Source organism: Colobus angolensis, unplaced genomic scaffold (assembly GCF_000951035.1).
Source record: "Colobus angolensis palliatus isolate OR3802 unplaced genomic scaffold, Cang.pa_1.0 Scaffold518, whole genome shotgun sequence".
NCBI lineage: Eukaryota > Metazoa > Chordata > Mammalia > Primates > Cercopithecidae > Colobus > Colobus angolensis.
In genome coordinates, this window is record NW_012118688.1 from 1,915,692 (window position 1) to 1,933,490 (window position 17,799).

The 17,799-nt window shown below is 34.1% G+C and overlaps 1 protein-coding gene across 1 annotated transcript in view; it reads left to right on the top strand.

Moving 5' to 3' along the window:
- Positions 1 to 17,799, top strand: part of CFAP47 (cilia and flagella associated protein 47) — a 455,808-nt gene that overhangs the window by 207,332 nt on the left and 230,677 nt on the right. The window contains exons 34-36 of the mRNA XM_011960616.1: positions 8,569 to 8,666; positions 8,963 to 9,079; positions 16,151 to 16,285. Coding sequence (XP_011816006.1) covers positions 8,569 to 8,666; positions 8,963 to 9,079; positions 16,151 to 16,285 — 350 coding nt within the window. The remainder of the gene's footprint in view (positions 1 to 8,568; positions 8,667 to 8,962; positions 9,080 to 16,150; positions 16,286 to 17,799) is intronic.

Below are 17,799 nucleotides of genomic sequence, written 5' to 3' on the forward strand. Positions count from 1 at the left end.
TCAAAACAAAATTCGAAAAGCCCTATATTATGTTTTATGAAGATAGACATGGAAATCTGAAATTACTAGCAAACAGAATCCAGCAATATAGAAAAAGAATAAAATATAATCAGGAGATGAAATCTATCTTAGGAGTACAAAGTTGTTTTTACATAAATGCCAGTCGATGTAGTACATCATATTAATGAAATAAAAATGAAGAAAAAGGAATATTTCAATGGACACAGTAATAGCAAAATTATGTATCTAGCAAGAGACTTGTATGAAGAACATATAAAAAACACTTATAAGTCTGTGATAAAAAGACAACCCAATTTAAAAATGTGCAAAATATTTGAATAGACATTTCTAAAAGGAAAATAAGTAAGTGACCCACAAGCACATTAAAAGATGTTCAGCATAATTGGTAATTTGGCAAATGCAAAGCAAAATCACAGTAAGTTAGCATTTGGCACCAACTTCTGTAACTAAAATTTTTAAAAAGTCAAATGTAAAAGCTTCTGCACAACAATGGACACAATCAACAAAGTAAAGAGACAACCCACAGAAATAGGAGAAAAAATTTGCAAAATATTCATCTGATAAGCGGTTAATAACCAGAATATATAAGGAGCTCAAACAACTCTGTAGGAACAAAAAATTTAATAATCTGATCAAAAAATGGGCAAAAAAATTTGAATAGATATTTCTCAAAAGAAGACATACAAATGGTAAATAGGCACATGAAAAGATGCTCAACATCATTGATCATCAGAGAACTGCAAATCAAAACTCACTTTTGATGTCTCACTTTTAAATTAACTAACTGAGTTAACCACAGTTAGAATGGCTTGTATCCAAAAGACAGGCAATAAAAAATGCTGGTGAGGATGTGGAGAAAAGGGAGTCCTTGTACACTGTCGAGGGCAATGTAAATTAGTATGATCACTATGGAGAACAGTTTGGAAGTTCCTCAAAAAACTAAAAATTGAGCTACAGTATAATCCAGGAATCCCACTGCTGGGTATATATTCAAAAGAGAGGAAACCAGTATATTGAACAGATATCTGCACTTAACAGTTTGTTGCAGCACTGTTCACCATAGCTAAGATTTGGAAGCAACCTAAGTGTCCATCAGCAAATGAAGAGATAAAAAAAAATGTGGTACATACACACAATGGGGTACTATTGAGCCACAAAAAAGAACTATATCCTATCGTTTACAACAAGATGAATGGAACTGGAAATCATTATGTTAAGTGAAATAAGCCATGCACAGATAAACAAACATTGCATGTTCTCACTTATTTGTAGAATCTAAATATCAGAACAACTGAAGTCATGGACAGAGAGTAGAAGAATGGTTACCACGGACTGGGAAGGGTAGTAAGAGGCTGGGGGAGGTGGGGATAGTTAATGGGTACAAAAAAGAATAGCTAGAAAGAATAAGACCTACTATTTGATAGCACAGCAGGGTGACTATAGTCAATAACAACTGTACTTGTTAAAATGATGTTATCAGATTGTTTGCAACTCAATGGATAAATGCTTGAAGAGATGGATGCCCCATTCTTCATGATGTGCTTATTTCACATTGAATGCCTATATCAAAACATCTCATGTATCCCATAAATATATGCACCTACTATGTAGCCACAGAAATTAAATTTATTAGTTTAAAAAATAAAGACTGTAACAAGTGTTGGCAAGGATTCATAGAAATCGGAAACCTCATATGTTGCTAGAAGGATTGTAAAATGATGCAACCACTTTGCAAAACTGTTTGGCAGTTTCTCAAAATGTTAAAATTAGATTAACTAATGTGAGAGGTTATGCATGCATGGGGGCAGGGAGTATATGGGAAATCTCTGCCCTTTTTGAACAATTCTGCCGTGAATGCAAAACTACTATAAAAAAAAAGTCTCTTGAGAAATAGATTAGCAATATGATTCAACAAGTGTACTCATTGGTTTATACTCAAGATAATTGAAAATATATGATTACAAAAAACTTTTACATAAATGTTCACAGCAGCATTTTTCATAATAGCCAAAAATTAGAAACACAAATGTCCATAAAGAAAATGTGGTATATTCCCAAAGTGGAATGTTATTCAGCAATAAAAAGAAATGAAATACTTATACATTCTGCAACATGAATGAACCTTGAAAATGTTATGCTAAATAAAAGACAGCAGAACACAAGAGGGCACATATTTTATAATTGTATTTCTATGACGTGTCCATAATAGGCAACTCCATAGTGATGGAAAGTAGATTCATTTATGTCCATGGTATGAGGGAAGCGAGAAATGAGAAGTGACAGTTAATGAGTATTGAGTTTCTTTATGTGTTGATAAAAATATTTTAAAAGCAGATAGTAGTGATGATCGCACAGCTATATGACTATACTAAACAACAATGAATTGAACAACTGAATTGCATGAAATTTGTGTTATGTGAATTATATCTTAATATAACTTTCATAAAAATGTACTATTATAGTCATCTAACATAAAATTCATGTAACAATTATTATATTCATAAGTAAATTGACTTATTTTTTCTAAAATTTCTGATTAAATTTTGTGTTTAATAAACACATCTCTAATTCATAATACTATAAAGAACAGTATTTTTATTACTACTTAAATATACCTGAATATCAGAAGTGATGTAATGTAAAACTGGATAAAAACATAACTTCCAAATTAAAAGTTTTGAAAATGTGCGGAGCATCACCTGGATTTTCTGATTTCTGACAAATGACAACTATATGAGAGTGCTGGTTCTCTCTCCAAAAAAAACTACCATTGACCAACACGTCTCAGATGATAATATGAATACTTGGAGATTTTGTTAACATGCTTTTATATGTTGCTAGGTGTTGGGTGAGTCCAGAAATTCTGCATTTTCAACAAGCTTCCATTTGATGTAGGTGCTGCTGATTCACTTAGCTCACTTTGGGTAGCAAATCCTTAGAGGGAGTATAGAAAAGAGATGGGGAGGGGGGAGGGGGGAGGGATTGCATTGGGGAGTTATACCTGATATAAATGATGAATTGATGGGTGCTGACGAGTTGATGGGTGCAGCACACCAACATGGCACAAGTATACATATGTAACAAACCTGCACGTTATGCACATGTACCCTAGAACTTAAAGTATAATAAAAAAAAAAAAAAGAGAGTAGCTTATATCAGAGGAACTATCATAAAAGCAGAGAAAATCCTTGATATATCAAAGCTGTGATAAACTGTGATGAGGGCTTGGCAGCAGCCTTGAGTATAAAAGACAAGATACAGGCGTAGGATCAGAGATTAGGGAAGAGCTTTGAAGTTTTGTCTTTACTTTTTCACAACATCGCCTTGGAAGAATCATTGTCATCCTATTCTTACTGAGAGCCTTGTTTGAACATCTACAGCCCATGTCTACTGGTATTCAACAAGTAATAATATCAAAGCAGATTCAAAGTTGTGATGGGTTGAACAAAAATAGGTGCCCTGGTTTCTACCCAGGGAGATAGAGAACTGGAAACTGTTTTCTCCCACCCTTATAACAACAACGAAGGTCAGACCAACAGCAAATTCTCTATTTTTCTTGAACCTTAACATAAAGCTGAGATTGTAGGACAACAAAGGGTGAGTTGGTTTTTACTGGAAGAAATGAGATGATAGCAATGGTCTACTTGTAGATAGAGATAGACACCATTAAGAATAGTTGAGTTAGGGTGATTGGTGTATTGGTAGAGGCCAAGTATACACTACTGAGAGATCATGAAGCTCCTAGTGGCCACAGTTATAGATTCTGCATCTTCTTGCAGGTGTTTACTCCACAAACTTCACCTGTTGCTCACAGAAATGACTAAAGTGAGTCTGGAGAATGTGCACTCCTTAGTACCTAGTGTAGGGGCAGGCAGTTCACTCCGACTTCTGTATAGCTGTCTTAGTCCATTTAGTGTTGCTATAACAGAATACTACAGATTGGGTAATTTATAAACAATAGAAGTTTATTTGGGGCATGACTTTGGAGGCTGGAAAGTCCAAGATAATTAGGTTGCATTTGATGAGAGCCTTCTTGCTGCATTATTACATTGTGGTCGGCATCCCATAGCTAGAGAAGATGATAAAAAGTAAGAGCACGCAAGAAAGAGAGAAAAAGAGGGCCAAACTCCCAACGTAACTAATATACTCCTGAGATAACAGCATTACTCAGTTCATGAAGCCAGAGTTCTCATGATCTAATTACCTCCTAAAAGTCCCACCTCTATTGGTTGGTATTAACCATTGAAATGGCAATGAAATTTGAACATGAGATTTAGAAGGGACATTCAAACCATAGCAATACCTTATAGAACAGATGTGTTCATCTATGTTAATTTAAGGACAACACATACTGTCACCCAAAGGGCTCTGGTGAATACTAATTGCAGTTTCAAAAAAAAAAAAAAAAAGGAAAGAAAGAAAAAGGAAAAAAAAGAAAATAACAAACCACCTCTTGCCCCAAGAAAGGGACTGGAATTCAACATTTCTGTCAAGTAGAAAATCCTAAACAATCTATAAAAAGCTCCTAGAAATACTATATGCATTTATCAAAGTCAGAGGATATATGATCACTATACAATTAAATTAAATTATATTTCTATATATTGGCAATAAACAATTTGAATTTAAAATAAAAATATACCATTTAACATAGAAGAACTAGTTAAGTATCTAATATTAAGTACTTACTATGAGTATGTATAACAAAATAAGTTAGAGATATCCATATGCTATAAACTACAAAACACCGATGAAAGCAATCGATGAGAACTCAATAGAGAAATACATAGTATGCACATGGCGTTGGAAGACTAAATGTTGTTAGGCTATCAAATTGATCTATAGATTCAATTCAATTCCAGTGAAAATACCATCACATATTCTTATAGATAGATATAAATAAGTTGGCTCTAAAATGTATATATAAAGGCATTGCCATTAAAATAGCCAAAACAATTTTGAAAAGGTGGAAGAAATTTTGAAACTACAATAATTAAGACTGGGTGGTATTGACAAGAGAATAGATGCATAGATCAAAAGAATAGAATTGAGAGACAAGGAATATATCTACACAAATATAATCAACTGGGTGTTTTTGCTTACAAAAGTGCAAAAGCAATTAAATCAAGTAAGGCTAGTGTTTTCAATAGATAGTACTTGAATAATTGGAGGTGCATATGTAAAAAAATGAGCATTGACCTGTACCTCACACTTTGTACTAAAATTATCTCAAAGTAGATCATAGATCTAAATATAAACCCACACAACTTTTATATACATACATGTATATACACATATATACATGTATATACATATCTATATGTATTGGACTTTACCATATTAAAATTTCTGCTTTGTGAAAGATACTATTGAGAGAATGAAAAGACAAGCTACAGACTGGGGGAAAATATTTTTGAATATTATATTCCACAAATTTATTGCATGCAGAATACATAAAGAACTCTCCAACAAGAAAATAAACAACCAAATTTGAAAAGTAGTCAAAATTTCTGAAAAGATACATCACCAAAAAAAGATAGAGAGATAGAAAAAAGGCATATATAAGTTGCTCAGTACAATTACTGTAAAATCCACAAATCTCTTTTCCAGCTATTTCACCAAAATACATTAGAATTACCAAACATTGTATGTTCCCACTTGTAAGTGGGAGCTAAGCTATGAGGACGCAAAGGCATAAGAATGATACAATGGACTTTGGGGACTCGCGGGGAAAGGGTGAAAAGGGAGTGAGGGATAAAAGGCTACAAATTGGGTTCAGTGAATACTACTTGGGTACTGGGTGCAACAAAATCTCACAAGTCACCACTAAAGAACTTCCTCATGTAATCAAATACCACCAACTCCCCCCAAAACCTATGGAAATAAACAAATTTTTTTAAAAAGAATTGCTGATCACAGTAAGCCCTACATGAGATAGTTCATAGTGGATTTTCATAATTGCCTCTAAACTGAAGACAAACCAAATGCCCTTCAGTTGATGAATGAATACCTCATCTCTGTGACATCCATGAAATACAGCACTATTCAACGATGAAAATAGCAACAACTATTGATTCACACAACATGGGTGCATCTTAAATGAATTTCACTAAGTAAAAGAAGCCAAAACAACAAGACCCCCACAAGACGACATATTGATATTGTGTGATTCAAGTTTTATGGCATTTTGGTAAAGGTGAAGATGTTGAGATTAAAAACACACCAGTGTTTGCCAGGTGCTAACAGATGAGGGTAGAGATTGACTACAACGGTGCAGCCCCTTGGAATTTTGGGGGTGATCACACTTTTCTATATGGAAATGTGATGGCAGGTACATGAAAATGTGTTCCTCAAGTTCCTATAAGTGTGTACCACAAAGAGTGAATGCTAGTGTAAGTAATTTTATAAAATCAACCAAGATATGTAAGTAATTAAGGACAAAATGCAGGCTGTGACAAATGAATATAACTGGGTTACAAATGTTGGACAGCCTCACTGATGGTAATGAAAAAGAAATGAGCTTATTTAATTGTAAAGAAATATGACTGTATGGTCTAAGACTAAAGGTGTAAAAAACTATACAAACACACCTTACTCTAGTTTTTCACAGGGGTATGGCTTTGCAATTCTGAAAGCACTGTATATACATCCTAGGGTTTAACCAATATGTAAAAATATTTTAGATAATGAGATTGAGATTTTTTACTGTTGACAAAATAAGGTGGGGCGGGTATCATAATGAATTCTGTGGTCCTGAGTTGTGATTGGTGGAGTTGGAAATAACGGGATAACAATTAGTTGTTGCTGTATTGTTATGTATTCATTGACTTCTGATTGGGGGATTTTTTTTTAATTCGTTGTTTTCCTGTTATGGATTTGATTTTCCTGCAACAAGATTTTAAGCTCCTTCAAGGCAATTTCTGTTCCTCCTCTAATGTCTGTACAAGACAAGGATGTGCTGTCTGGTGGATACAGTCTACATCCATTGCTAACTGACTCTCTGTCAATGTAAAAGGCTAGCAAATTACCTTTATCAGATCAAAAGTTATCATTGCTTCCAGTCCATAGAAAAATAAATATTAACTATAAAAGTGAAATATTTTGCTTTTATTGATAGCTATGGGTGGCAAATATACATTCAGAGAAGCGCATTTTACTTAGCTAAGAGAGTATATCTTATATTCTCACTACGCACATATACACAAAATAGCGACTATGTGAAGTGATTAATATGTTAATTAGCTTGATTTTGGGAATCACTACACAAGGTGTACTTATATCAAAACATAATTTATGTTCTAAATACATATACTCTTTATTTGCCAATTATACATCAAAGTTGGACAAAAAAGAGAAGCACATGTAGGTTATCATTATTCAGCCAACTGGCAATGTGCATTTAAAATCATTGATTCGATTACATTGAATCTTATATCAAAAATGTTATTTATAAGTTTCTATCAGGAAATAATACTTTGAAAAATACAAAGGTTGTTTGCTATGCATTAGTTGAAAATCCTTAGTGATCTGTGTTTGCTAGACTGATTTTGTGATGATATGCTATAGAAATCCTATAGAAATGTTCAATGTCATAGCTTCTCAGATGAAAAAGTACTGGAAATTGTCTGTGAAGTGTCCAGGACATCTGTGATTCAAGAGAAAATTAAGTCTTCCAATTCCAGGTATAAAGCAATCCCGGTTTTGAAGCTAATATACATGTCATGGGTGTATCATGTCATGGTTTTTCTTCTTCACAGAAAATGGGAGTAGAGAGATTTTAGGGAATTTATAAAGATCACCATTTGCCCCTTGTTTTCAGACAAGAAATTGTCTCACACCATAAAGAATCTAGGCTATTTGGAAACTTATTGAAAAAGAAAATGTCACATTCAACATAGCAATTATTTCCACTGTTTAAATTAGCTTCCGCCCAATATAGGTCAATATTTCAGATATTCACTTAAAATTCAAATACTTCCTCTTTTTGTTCCAGACTCAGCATAGTAATCATGTCTGTAATTGAGAATTCCTTTTACTGCTCCTCCATCCTGTATTGCCTTTTATAGGTCAATTTTGGTTTCTTTAAGCCATAAATCTTGAATTCCTTTCACATACTTTTCTGCCATGTGGATGAATTTCTGCAAGAAATAAAGAAACTGGCACTAGCACTCTAAAGTTACAAGTAACTCCATGCCTTTTCAGTCTCCTTACCCATGTTGATGATCATTGATTAAACATTTGAACCTCAAGGTACTCAATAGAATGGGTAATTTTGGAACACTGAATTTCTATTCCATTACCACATTGTAGTGTATTTTTCAAAGCAGCTCATATAGAAATAAAGAAGACAGCTTGCAATTGCTTATAAAGCCTTACAGTTAACTCTCATAGTATTAATCTTAAAATTTGTTTTTATTTCCAATATAATATACTTTTTGTTTTCCAGGCAGAAGCAAAATTTTCTTTTACTATTGCTCAAATTTCCATAGGTATCTTTTAATAAAGTAAAACTGTTGTTGTATTTACTCTCCCTCTTTTTTGAAACAGATGTTATCCCTTCTGAGAGATGGATAGTAAATTTTGATGAAGATCTTTCAGATGGTCTTGTTTTTGCAACACAATTGGGAGCCTATTGCCCATTCTTGGTAAGAGTCATTGTTATGCATAATGATCTTCTATTATTTGAAAAAACTTAGTGATTAAAATTTGAAGTATATTTTCTGTAAACAGCAACTTTCAAATGTCTTGCATTCAAGTCAAACACCTGAATCTGAATGGCTAGCACTACCTTTTTGTTTATTCTTGCATTTTGATTGCAATAATTTATTACTGATAAATATTAATGTTTAAATGATTCTTTGCCTAACTATAGAGAACACTTAAAAACAGAATTTTTTATTCCATTACCAAAAGGTTTGAGTTTTTTTTTTTTTTTTTACAGATTGAGTCTCATTTTGTAAATATGTACACACGGCCAAAAAGTCCTGAAGAGTATCTGCACAATTGCCTGATTATTATAAATACTCTTTATGAAATTGACTTTGACATGGAAATACAGGTGGGTGCCTTTATATTAAACGTTCTGCAAACATTTTATAAATTTCTTTTGATAGCTTACTCATTTGTAATATTGCTTGTTCATCTTTTTAAAATTTAAATTGAAACAAGCTTTTGATGACACATTGCTAAAATGTAGAATTTGAAATATGACTCCACAGAAATCGACTGGATATTTTAAAATTTGTACAATTATACACATCCAGCTGTGCATAATAGGAAAGTTCTTACGGTCCAAGTGCCTGAAACCCCAAAAATAGACATTGAGTGAATTATAATCATTACTCAAAATCTAAGAATGAACTAAAAGAGCTTTTTTATTTAAATATAGATGTCATATTTTTATCTTCTAATTTAGTAGCAAAAATAAATTTTCACTTTAGTTTTACAATAAATGTTTGTGTAGAGGTCATAATGGCAATATACATTTTAATTGTATGTTGACCTCCAAGCTGTAATTCTATTTGGCTTTTCACATCAACACCTCAATAGCAATATTCAAAAATATATTGTATGCTTACTATTTCATGAACCTTTTGTTTGTTACTTAGGGGCAATAAAATGATAAAATAAATGATTCCTGACTTTGAATATATAAATTCATTAAATTATGAAGATATTTGTCTGTTAAAAGATAATGTTCTACTTATTTATTATTAATGGTGTATGGAAAAAATGAAGTATAGAATTCAGATGAAGGAAGAGATCAATGTGATGCAGCCTGATACATCAAAGACATTGTGGAAGAGACAGAATCTAATTGGGATCTGGAAGGGTGAATTGGATTTGCATTGGTAGTGGTAAGAGAGGAAGTTGTTTGCTCAGAGGAAGTAGCATGAACAGAATGTAGAGTGTGAAAAAGTGACATATGTTAAGGAAATTGTGTGACTAGGTTTCCCCAGTTGAAGTTTGGTATTGGAAACAGAGACACAGGCATGTACTGGGATATTGAATACCAGCATTAAAAATCAGGAATTTGTCCTGTGGGAATTATGGGGGATAAAAGGCCTTTCCTCTTGCAACAATGGTCAGGATGGACTGAGAGGAGAGGAACTGATAACAGGGAACACAGACCAATTGGAATGCAATTTCAACTGGTCAAGGAGTACAGTAATTGCTTTCTCTACTCATATCATTTTACTTAGGATTAAAACATAATAAGCTGATGTAGGAAAAATCATGAAGTTTGCTAGAGTTGGTGACCAGCCACAAAAGAAGGGCATTAGACAAAGACTGTTATAACTAACTCTGAGTTTTTCATTCTGTGATCCAGAAAGATTGATGATACTAGTGCCCAAAATGATATCTTATACCACTGGAGAAAAGAGTTTTATAATTGCTCACTTTTTTCTTTGTATTAAAGTCACTTGCATGTTAATGTTACTTTGTACCATTCCTGATATTTGTATTCTTTTTATTTCATTTTCTTTTCATTTATTTTTATTTTTTGGTACAATTGTAAAGGGAAACTGCAATCAATAATTTTAGTCAGAGAGTTCTGTTATAATAGTAGAGTTTTAAGGACAAAGTCTAATAAAAGACTTTGGTTTTGAAGAATAAAAATATTACAATTCCCATAAATTCAACAAATTATTTAACCTCCCTCATGAAAGACACAGGATACATCCTTCAGGGGTACAGATATGACAAAACTACACTCATGCCTTGAAAGATGTTGCAGACTAATAATAATCACAAGTTACATGAAACAAGGCTGATGCAAAGTGACAGTGAATGTCACAATAGACATAGAAATAATATGCTATGAGACTCAAAGGGGGTGAGAAGTCACTCTAAAAAGGATACCAGGAAAATTTGCACAGAACACTTAGAGTTTAAGCTGATCCTTGAGCGTTTGGTAGGAGTTCACAAGAAATTTAAAATACCTTTGTTTAGAAAAACCACACATTGTGACTCTGTCCTTTGCTTTTTGATTTCCTCACATGTGTTGGCTCAATATATTTATTTTATTGTATAGTTAAAAAATAATTTAAAAATAAGTATCTACTAGATAAAAATGCGGAAAAGTTGTCCAAGATTTGATGAATGAAGTAATTGAAAGTCGGCTTAGCAGATAATGACCAAACCTTTATCAGCCAATTCCAATGCCCTAACTCTTTATTAGCCCAGATTTACCAACCACACTAAATGGAAGATTTAAAACCATCACCCTCTAATGAACTTATACGTAATGAATTAATGCTGGTGCTTGTACTGGTCCACCCTTGAATCCTGTAAAATTCAGCAGTGGACTTAATTATTAATGCTTAAGTTTCTTCTTTATTATGTTTCTAATTGCAGCCTGAAAATTAGCTTCATAAGTTACTGGGGTAATGTTATGTCTTTTTGGAGAATCCTGCCAGTAGGAATATGCAGTTATTAAATAATCTCCTTTCCATGACATGATTTTTATTTAAAGCAAAAATCCTGTGGAATTGTTTGACTACAGCATAGAATGCATGTTTTATTCCCTCATGCAAAGATAGATAACAAAATAAATATAATAAGCATTTATGGAGCTTTGCTACACATAATTTAATGAGTAGTGATTGGAGCTGAAGGTGAATAGATAATCTAATTTTGTCCTTAAATTTTTTTGTTTCTTTTTTTTTTTTTTTATCACTTGTTAGGGTTCTCTAGAGACACAGAAACAATAGGATATATGAGAGGGAATTTATTAGGGGGAATTGGCTCATGTGAACACAGAGTCAGAGAAGTCTCATGATAGGCTGCCCGCAAGCTGTAACACAGAAGAGCTGGTGGCATCACTCAGTCCAGAAGCCTCAGAATCAGGGAAGCCAATGGTGCAGCCCCTAGTCCAAATCTAAAAGCCAGAGAGCCTCCAGAGAGCACCGGTGCAAGTTTGAGAGTCTAAAAACTGAAGAACCTAGTCTGATGTCCAAGGACTGGAGGAGAAAAGGTGTCTCACTCTGGAAGGGAGAGAAAGCAGAGGGTCCTCCTTCTTCTTACCTGTTTGTTCCAGCCCCAGCTGACTGGATGATGTCTGCCCACATTGAGGGCAGATGTTTCTCTCTCAGTCCACTGACTCAGCTTCAACCTCCTCTGAAAACACTCTCACAGATACCCAGATACAATGCTTCACCAGCCATTTAGGTATCCCTCAATCCAGTCAAATTGACACCTAAAATTAACCTTCACAATCACAGGGAAATTTTCAGCTTTATATAACAGAATTCTTGAGTAAAAGTGGTTTAAAATAAGGAAATTTAATATTTTATAAAAAGATAGTCGGGCGATCAAAGGTTATAAGGATAATTGCTCAGTTTTTTAACAAAGTTATCAGAGATTCAGTTTTGCTCAGCCATTCTTGACCTGCTAGCTTTGTTTTAGGACTCTACACAAGTAACTCCCAAATTTCTGCAGAAGTCTCACATAACACCTTCATACAGTTCTGTTTGAGGGCTGGCTGAGTGGTATCTTTTCTTGCGCTTCTCCTTTTCCAGAAGGTAAACCTTTCCCACTGCCCCCACAGCATATTCCGCATTGCATATCATTGGCCAGAATTGAATCCTATTCTTGTGGCTAACCAGTGGTTGATTAAAAATTTTTAAAAAAGAATATCCACAAAAAAGTGAGGTTCTTACTAAAGAAGAAAGGAGAAAATGGTTGTTGGGAGGGCAATCAACAACTGTCTTTGTAGGATTTTAGTATATCGTAGTGTACTGCTAATTATATTTGGTGTCTTGTTTGAAAGTTAGTGATACCTTAAAGTTATGGCACATTACATCCAGCATAAAACTCAAGATCTTATCACCCCTTCTAGTTACTGATGATGAAACTGAGGCCCAGGAAATTCAATTGACTTAATCAAGAGCATGGCTCTGTGTCATAGCAGGACCTGAATTAATTTACCAGATTTCTTGATTTTTTTGTTATGATTTTTATGATTTTTTTCTGTTTGTTTACATTCCTGCATATTGTTAATCTAGTAGGAAAACATTGTCATCAAGGGGAAAAAAAGGACCAACACAATTGACGTTATTTTTGGTTAGATATATGTAGCGAAAATAATGATTATGTCCTTAAAAGTACTTTCACATGAAATTTTTGTTTTAAATAAACCTAACTTATTTTAACATTTGGCTTTCTAGCCTAAGGTTAATGAAAGTCTAATTGCTTTAGGTCATTTTTGTTTAAATGTATGACGAAAGGTAAGAATGCTCTTTTATTTGGTTTTTCAGTATAATGTCTTATTAAATATAGTTTCCCATTAAAAACATATTTTTAAATTGCCAAATTGCTGGATTTTTCAAAGTTTAGCTTTTAAAATAAATTTTATATTGCTATTTATACCATTTTATGGGGTACACACTAAAACATGATTCAAAAGACTTTGGTTCATCCTAGACTTGAGCCCAGAGTATTCTGCCATTAATACTACTCTTTTCCCCAGTAAACACACCTCCCGTCACCCTAGATAGCCCTCTTCAGATCATACCCTACAGGCTGATTCCAAACACAGGGTCCAGCAGAGGTACACATTCTTCACTTAAAAATGTACCTTCTTAGGCTTCAAAAATGGATGTGACGATTAAACTCTGCCTTTTTAAATTTTGTTCTTGGCCGGGCGCAGTGGCTCAAGCCTGTAATCCCAGCACTTTGGGAGGCCGAGACGGGCGGATCACGAGGTCAGGAAATCGAGACCATCCTGGCTAACATGGTGAAACCCCATCTCTACTAAAAAAATACAAAAAACTAGCCAGGCGAGGTGGCGGGCACCTGTAGTCCCAGCTACTGGGGAGGCTGAGGCAGGAGAATGGCGTAAACCCGGGAGGCGGAGCTTGCAGTGAGCTGAGATCCGGCCACTGCACTCCAGCCTGGGCGACAGAGCGAGACTCCCTCTCAAAAAAAAAAAAAAAATAAAATAAATAAAAATAAATTTTGTTCTTATCTTAAATCATTTTTCTACATCTATTTACTAATGTCATCTTTATTAAAGAATGTGAGACCACAAAATACTGATGAGAAACTTTATGGTCCTGGTATATTTCCAAGTTTTCCTCACATTATACTCACAGTTAGCTTTCTACCCTGCTAAGGCAGGCCAGTTTTCTTTCTGTCAGTCTTCTGCCCAGGCACCTTCATTAGTAAGCCTTACTTCTAATTAACAAAACAAGAAAGAACAAACCCTTCTATTTTCCCAAGAAGAATAAGAGAGCATGAGGAAATGTGGACTAGCAGATCATCAGTGGGGCTATCATTATTCTCTAAAAACTGCTGCCAAATTTCAGAATCAAGTGCATTAGTTCCACATAGCACGCTGGGTCTCGTTGGTTTTCACACTATCTGTATTTCTAGGCCAAGCTCAGATCCTGTTCAGTTGTTAACTTGAGTATGTGCCATTAAGTCATAGCAGACCTTCATTTCCATTTTGTGGAAGTGCAGAGAGCTCCTTGTATATTGACACTGACAGAGTTGTTTGTCTATTAATGGTGTTTTTTGTGTCTTGGAATCCCTCACACCAACCCCAATACTTTTGTGCTGTGAATAACTTTTCCCCACTGCTTCTATCTTCTTCTGTTCCTGACTCTACTTTTTGGCTTCAGCTTACGTTCTGGCTACATTTATAGTCCTGATATCATAGAGCTGTAATTTTGGATTTTATCTCAAATATACTCCGGTAATCATTACTAATGTATTTTGTTTATCAGAGTAATTACATCCTCTGCCTTATTATTTATCTGTTCTGGGAAAAGTACTTCTTCAACTGCCTCCTACCTGATCTGCCTGAATTGTTGCTCTTATGTTATTTCTCGTTCAGAAATCAAGTTCCTCACCTTGCCATCTAAGACCTCCACAATGTAGTCTGGCACTCCTTAGTCTTTTTTCTCACTAATTGTCCCATCTTTTCTTATGCATGGCTCAAATGGAACTTCTTTACTGAACAAACACTATGCTTCTCTATCTCCTCATCCTATAGTAATTTGCTTTTCTGAAAAAATACACCCTTTTCCTCACATCAAACACAGCATATTTGAAGTTCAAGGATTCTATAAAGCCCATTTAATGTGCCATTGGTTCTATGGGCTTTTGCTTGAAAATCTCTTGCCATCTTTAACTTCAGGAGTAATAGTCACATTAGTCATAATTTCTAGAGTATAGTGTTCTTCTGAGTTCCGGCTAGCTTTTACAGAGTCTGAGAGGACAAGGTCAGTGATCTGCTTAGGATACATTTATTTTTTAACACTTAGGTCAAGCTCTTCTGATTCAGAGCAGTATTATTGCTGTATCTATATTTCAGTGTCATTGCCAATCACAAATATTTTAAATGTTTAAAAGTAATTCAATAATTGATTTACTATGCTTTTCCTCTTTTTATATTTTTATCTATTTATCTTATTTGATGATTAATATTAGGTGTCAACTTGACTGGATTGAAGGATGCCAAGATGGCTGACAAAGTTTTGTTTCTAGGTGTGTCTGTGAGGGTGTTTCCAAAGGAGATAGTTGCAGGAGTCAGTGGACTGAGAAAGGAAGATATGCCCTCAGTGTGGGTTGGTACCATCTGACTGGCTGTGGCAGTGGCCAGAACAAAGAGGCAGAAGAAGGGGGATATTCAGTTTGCTTGTTTTTTTGTTTGTTTGTTCTTTTTTATTTTTGTCATGATCTCTTTCTCCCTTTGGGAGCAGGATGCGTTTTTTTCTCCTTCTGCCCTTGGACATCTGATTCCAGGTTTTTCAGCCTTTGGACTCTAGGACTTACACCAGCAGCCTCCTTTGGGCTTTCAATCTTCCGCCTCAGAATGGGGCCTGCACTGTAGCTTCCCTGGTTTGGGGGATTTGGGACTTGGCCTGAGCCATGCTTCTGGCTTCCCTGGGAGCCCCTGTTGGCTTCTGTCATTCTGCAGTTTGTAGCCAGCCTATTGTGGGACTTTGCCTTTGTGATTGTTCAGCCAATTCTTCCTAATAAATTCCCATTCATATATATATATATGTGTGTGTGTATGTGTGTGCGTGTGCATATATACAGATATATATCCTATTGGTTCTCTACCTATGTAGAACTCTAACTAATGCATCCTCTAATTTCAATTTATCTTCTTTGAAACTAGGCCACAGACATCTGTGACCCAAATCCAATCCTGATGCTCATGCTTTGTGTCTACATGTATGAAAGACTCCCTACATATCTTCCTAAGAAGGTGGTGCCCTTTGATTGTGCTCTACATGACACGGCACTGAATAAGGTAAGGATAATTTTGGGGTCAAAATGCACAAGGAGTTACACAATTAAGAGAGGTTTTAGATATTTCTTTCCCAACCCAAAATTAACAGCAAGTATCTATATGACATAATTTTATTAAAAGTGAATAAATCTTATCAAATGTTGCTTCTTCTAAGCCAAAGGTCTAGATGAGCAAAAGGTGCAATTTTTACTTAAGAGTAATCACCACTTGCAATGAAATGAAGACTCTTTTCTTACTCATTTTCATTTGATTTAAAATAATATTATTCTGTATACAAGTTAATATACTGCTTTGATAAGATTCATGTTTATTCCTTTTTTCAGGCTGTTTTATATGTGTCTCTCTTAATATATAATTGGGAAGGAGGATAATTTTATATTTTTGATGCAAAACTTATCCATATGTGGTCTTCAAAAGATATGCCACAGTGATCTTTGTTCTGTAATTGTAACTTCTTTGAGAAAATAACTGTAACCTCCATGATGGTGTGAGCATCAGTTAATAAGGATTTCATTAAAAACTGAAAAAATAAAACACAAAACCCAGGTTCTTGTCTCAAAATGTAGAGGGCTGAATTTAGTGAAAAGAAAGCCTCCTCTTCTAGGTTTGTGTTAGTAAATACTGAGGTTCAATCTCTTTTATTTACTTTATTTATTTCCTTTTTTGTCAAAAAAAGACATAAAACTCCATAGAATTCAGTATTTACTATGATAATTCGCTAATTGCAGTGATAGTCAAGGGCTTTGGATAAATAACTAGCCTTGAACTATAATTATATTGAATTTTTGACTTCAAAATAACATTTCAGAAGAGTTAAAAGTTTTTTGCTTAGGCCTGCAGGAGACAAGAGTGTAAATTTAATTAAGTATAATTTATTACTGTTAACTATTATTACCATTTCTCTAATTCTGTCTACATGATTGTATTCCTTCATATCATTTAGTTGTTATTGACATTTTTAAGTAGTTAATATTAATGCTGGCTAATGTTTAAAAATAAATTTAAATTATGATGTTAAAAATCAAATTAAATCATGTTTAAATATAACATGATTTATTTTCTCATTTTATTCTTTTGCTAGAAATAATGCTTATGCCTAAGTTTATAGATAAAATTATACAAATAATACCTTTCATTTTTCACAATGTAAGAAAAGTTTTTGAAAGAAGAAATAAAAAATATGTATATGCAAGATAAAATAAATTACAACAAGTTTTGATTTTAACTTTTATTTAAGAAAATCAGTGATTTGTAAATTGCTGAGAATCTTTTACATATTTTGGTCCTGTGAATCAACATGATGAATGGCAGTGCATAAGTCATAGAAAGTCATTCTTACCACCAGCCCTATCAATGTTACAGAATATAGAAAAAGCTCTAGAAATGGCTACTAGAATTGAGAAAATCTGTCTTTCTTTCTTTCTTTTCTTTTCCTTTTCTTTCCTTTTCTTTTCTTTTCTTTTCTTTTCCCCTTCCTTCCTTCCTTCCTTCCTTCCTTCCTTCCTTCCTTCCTT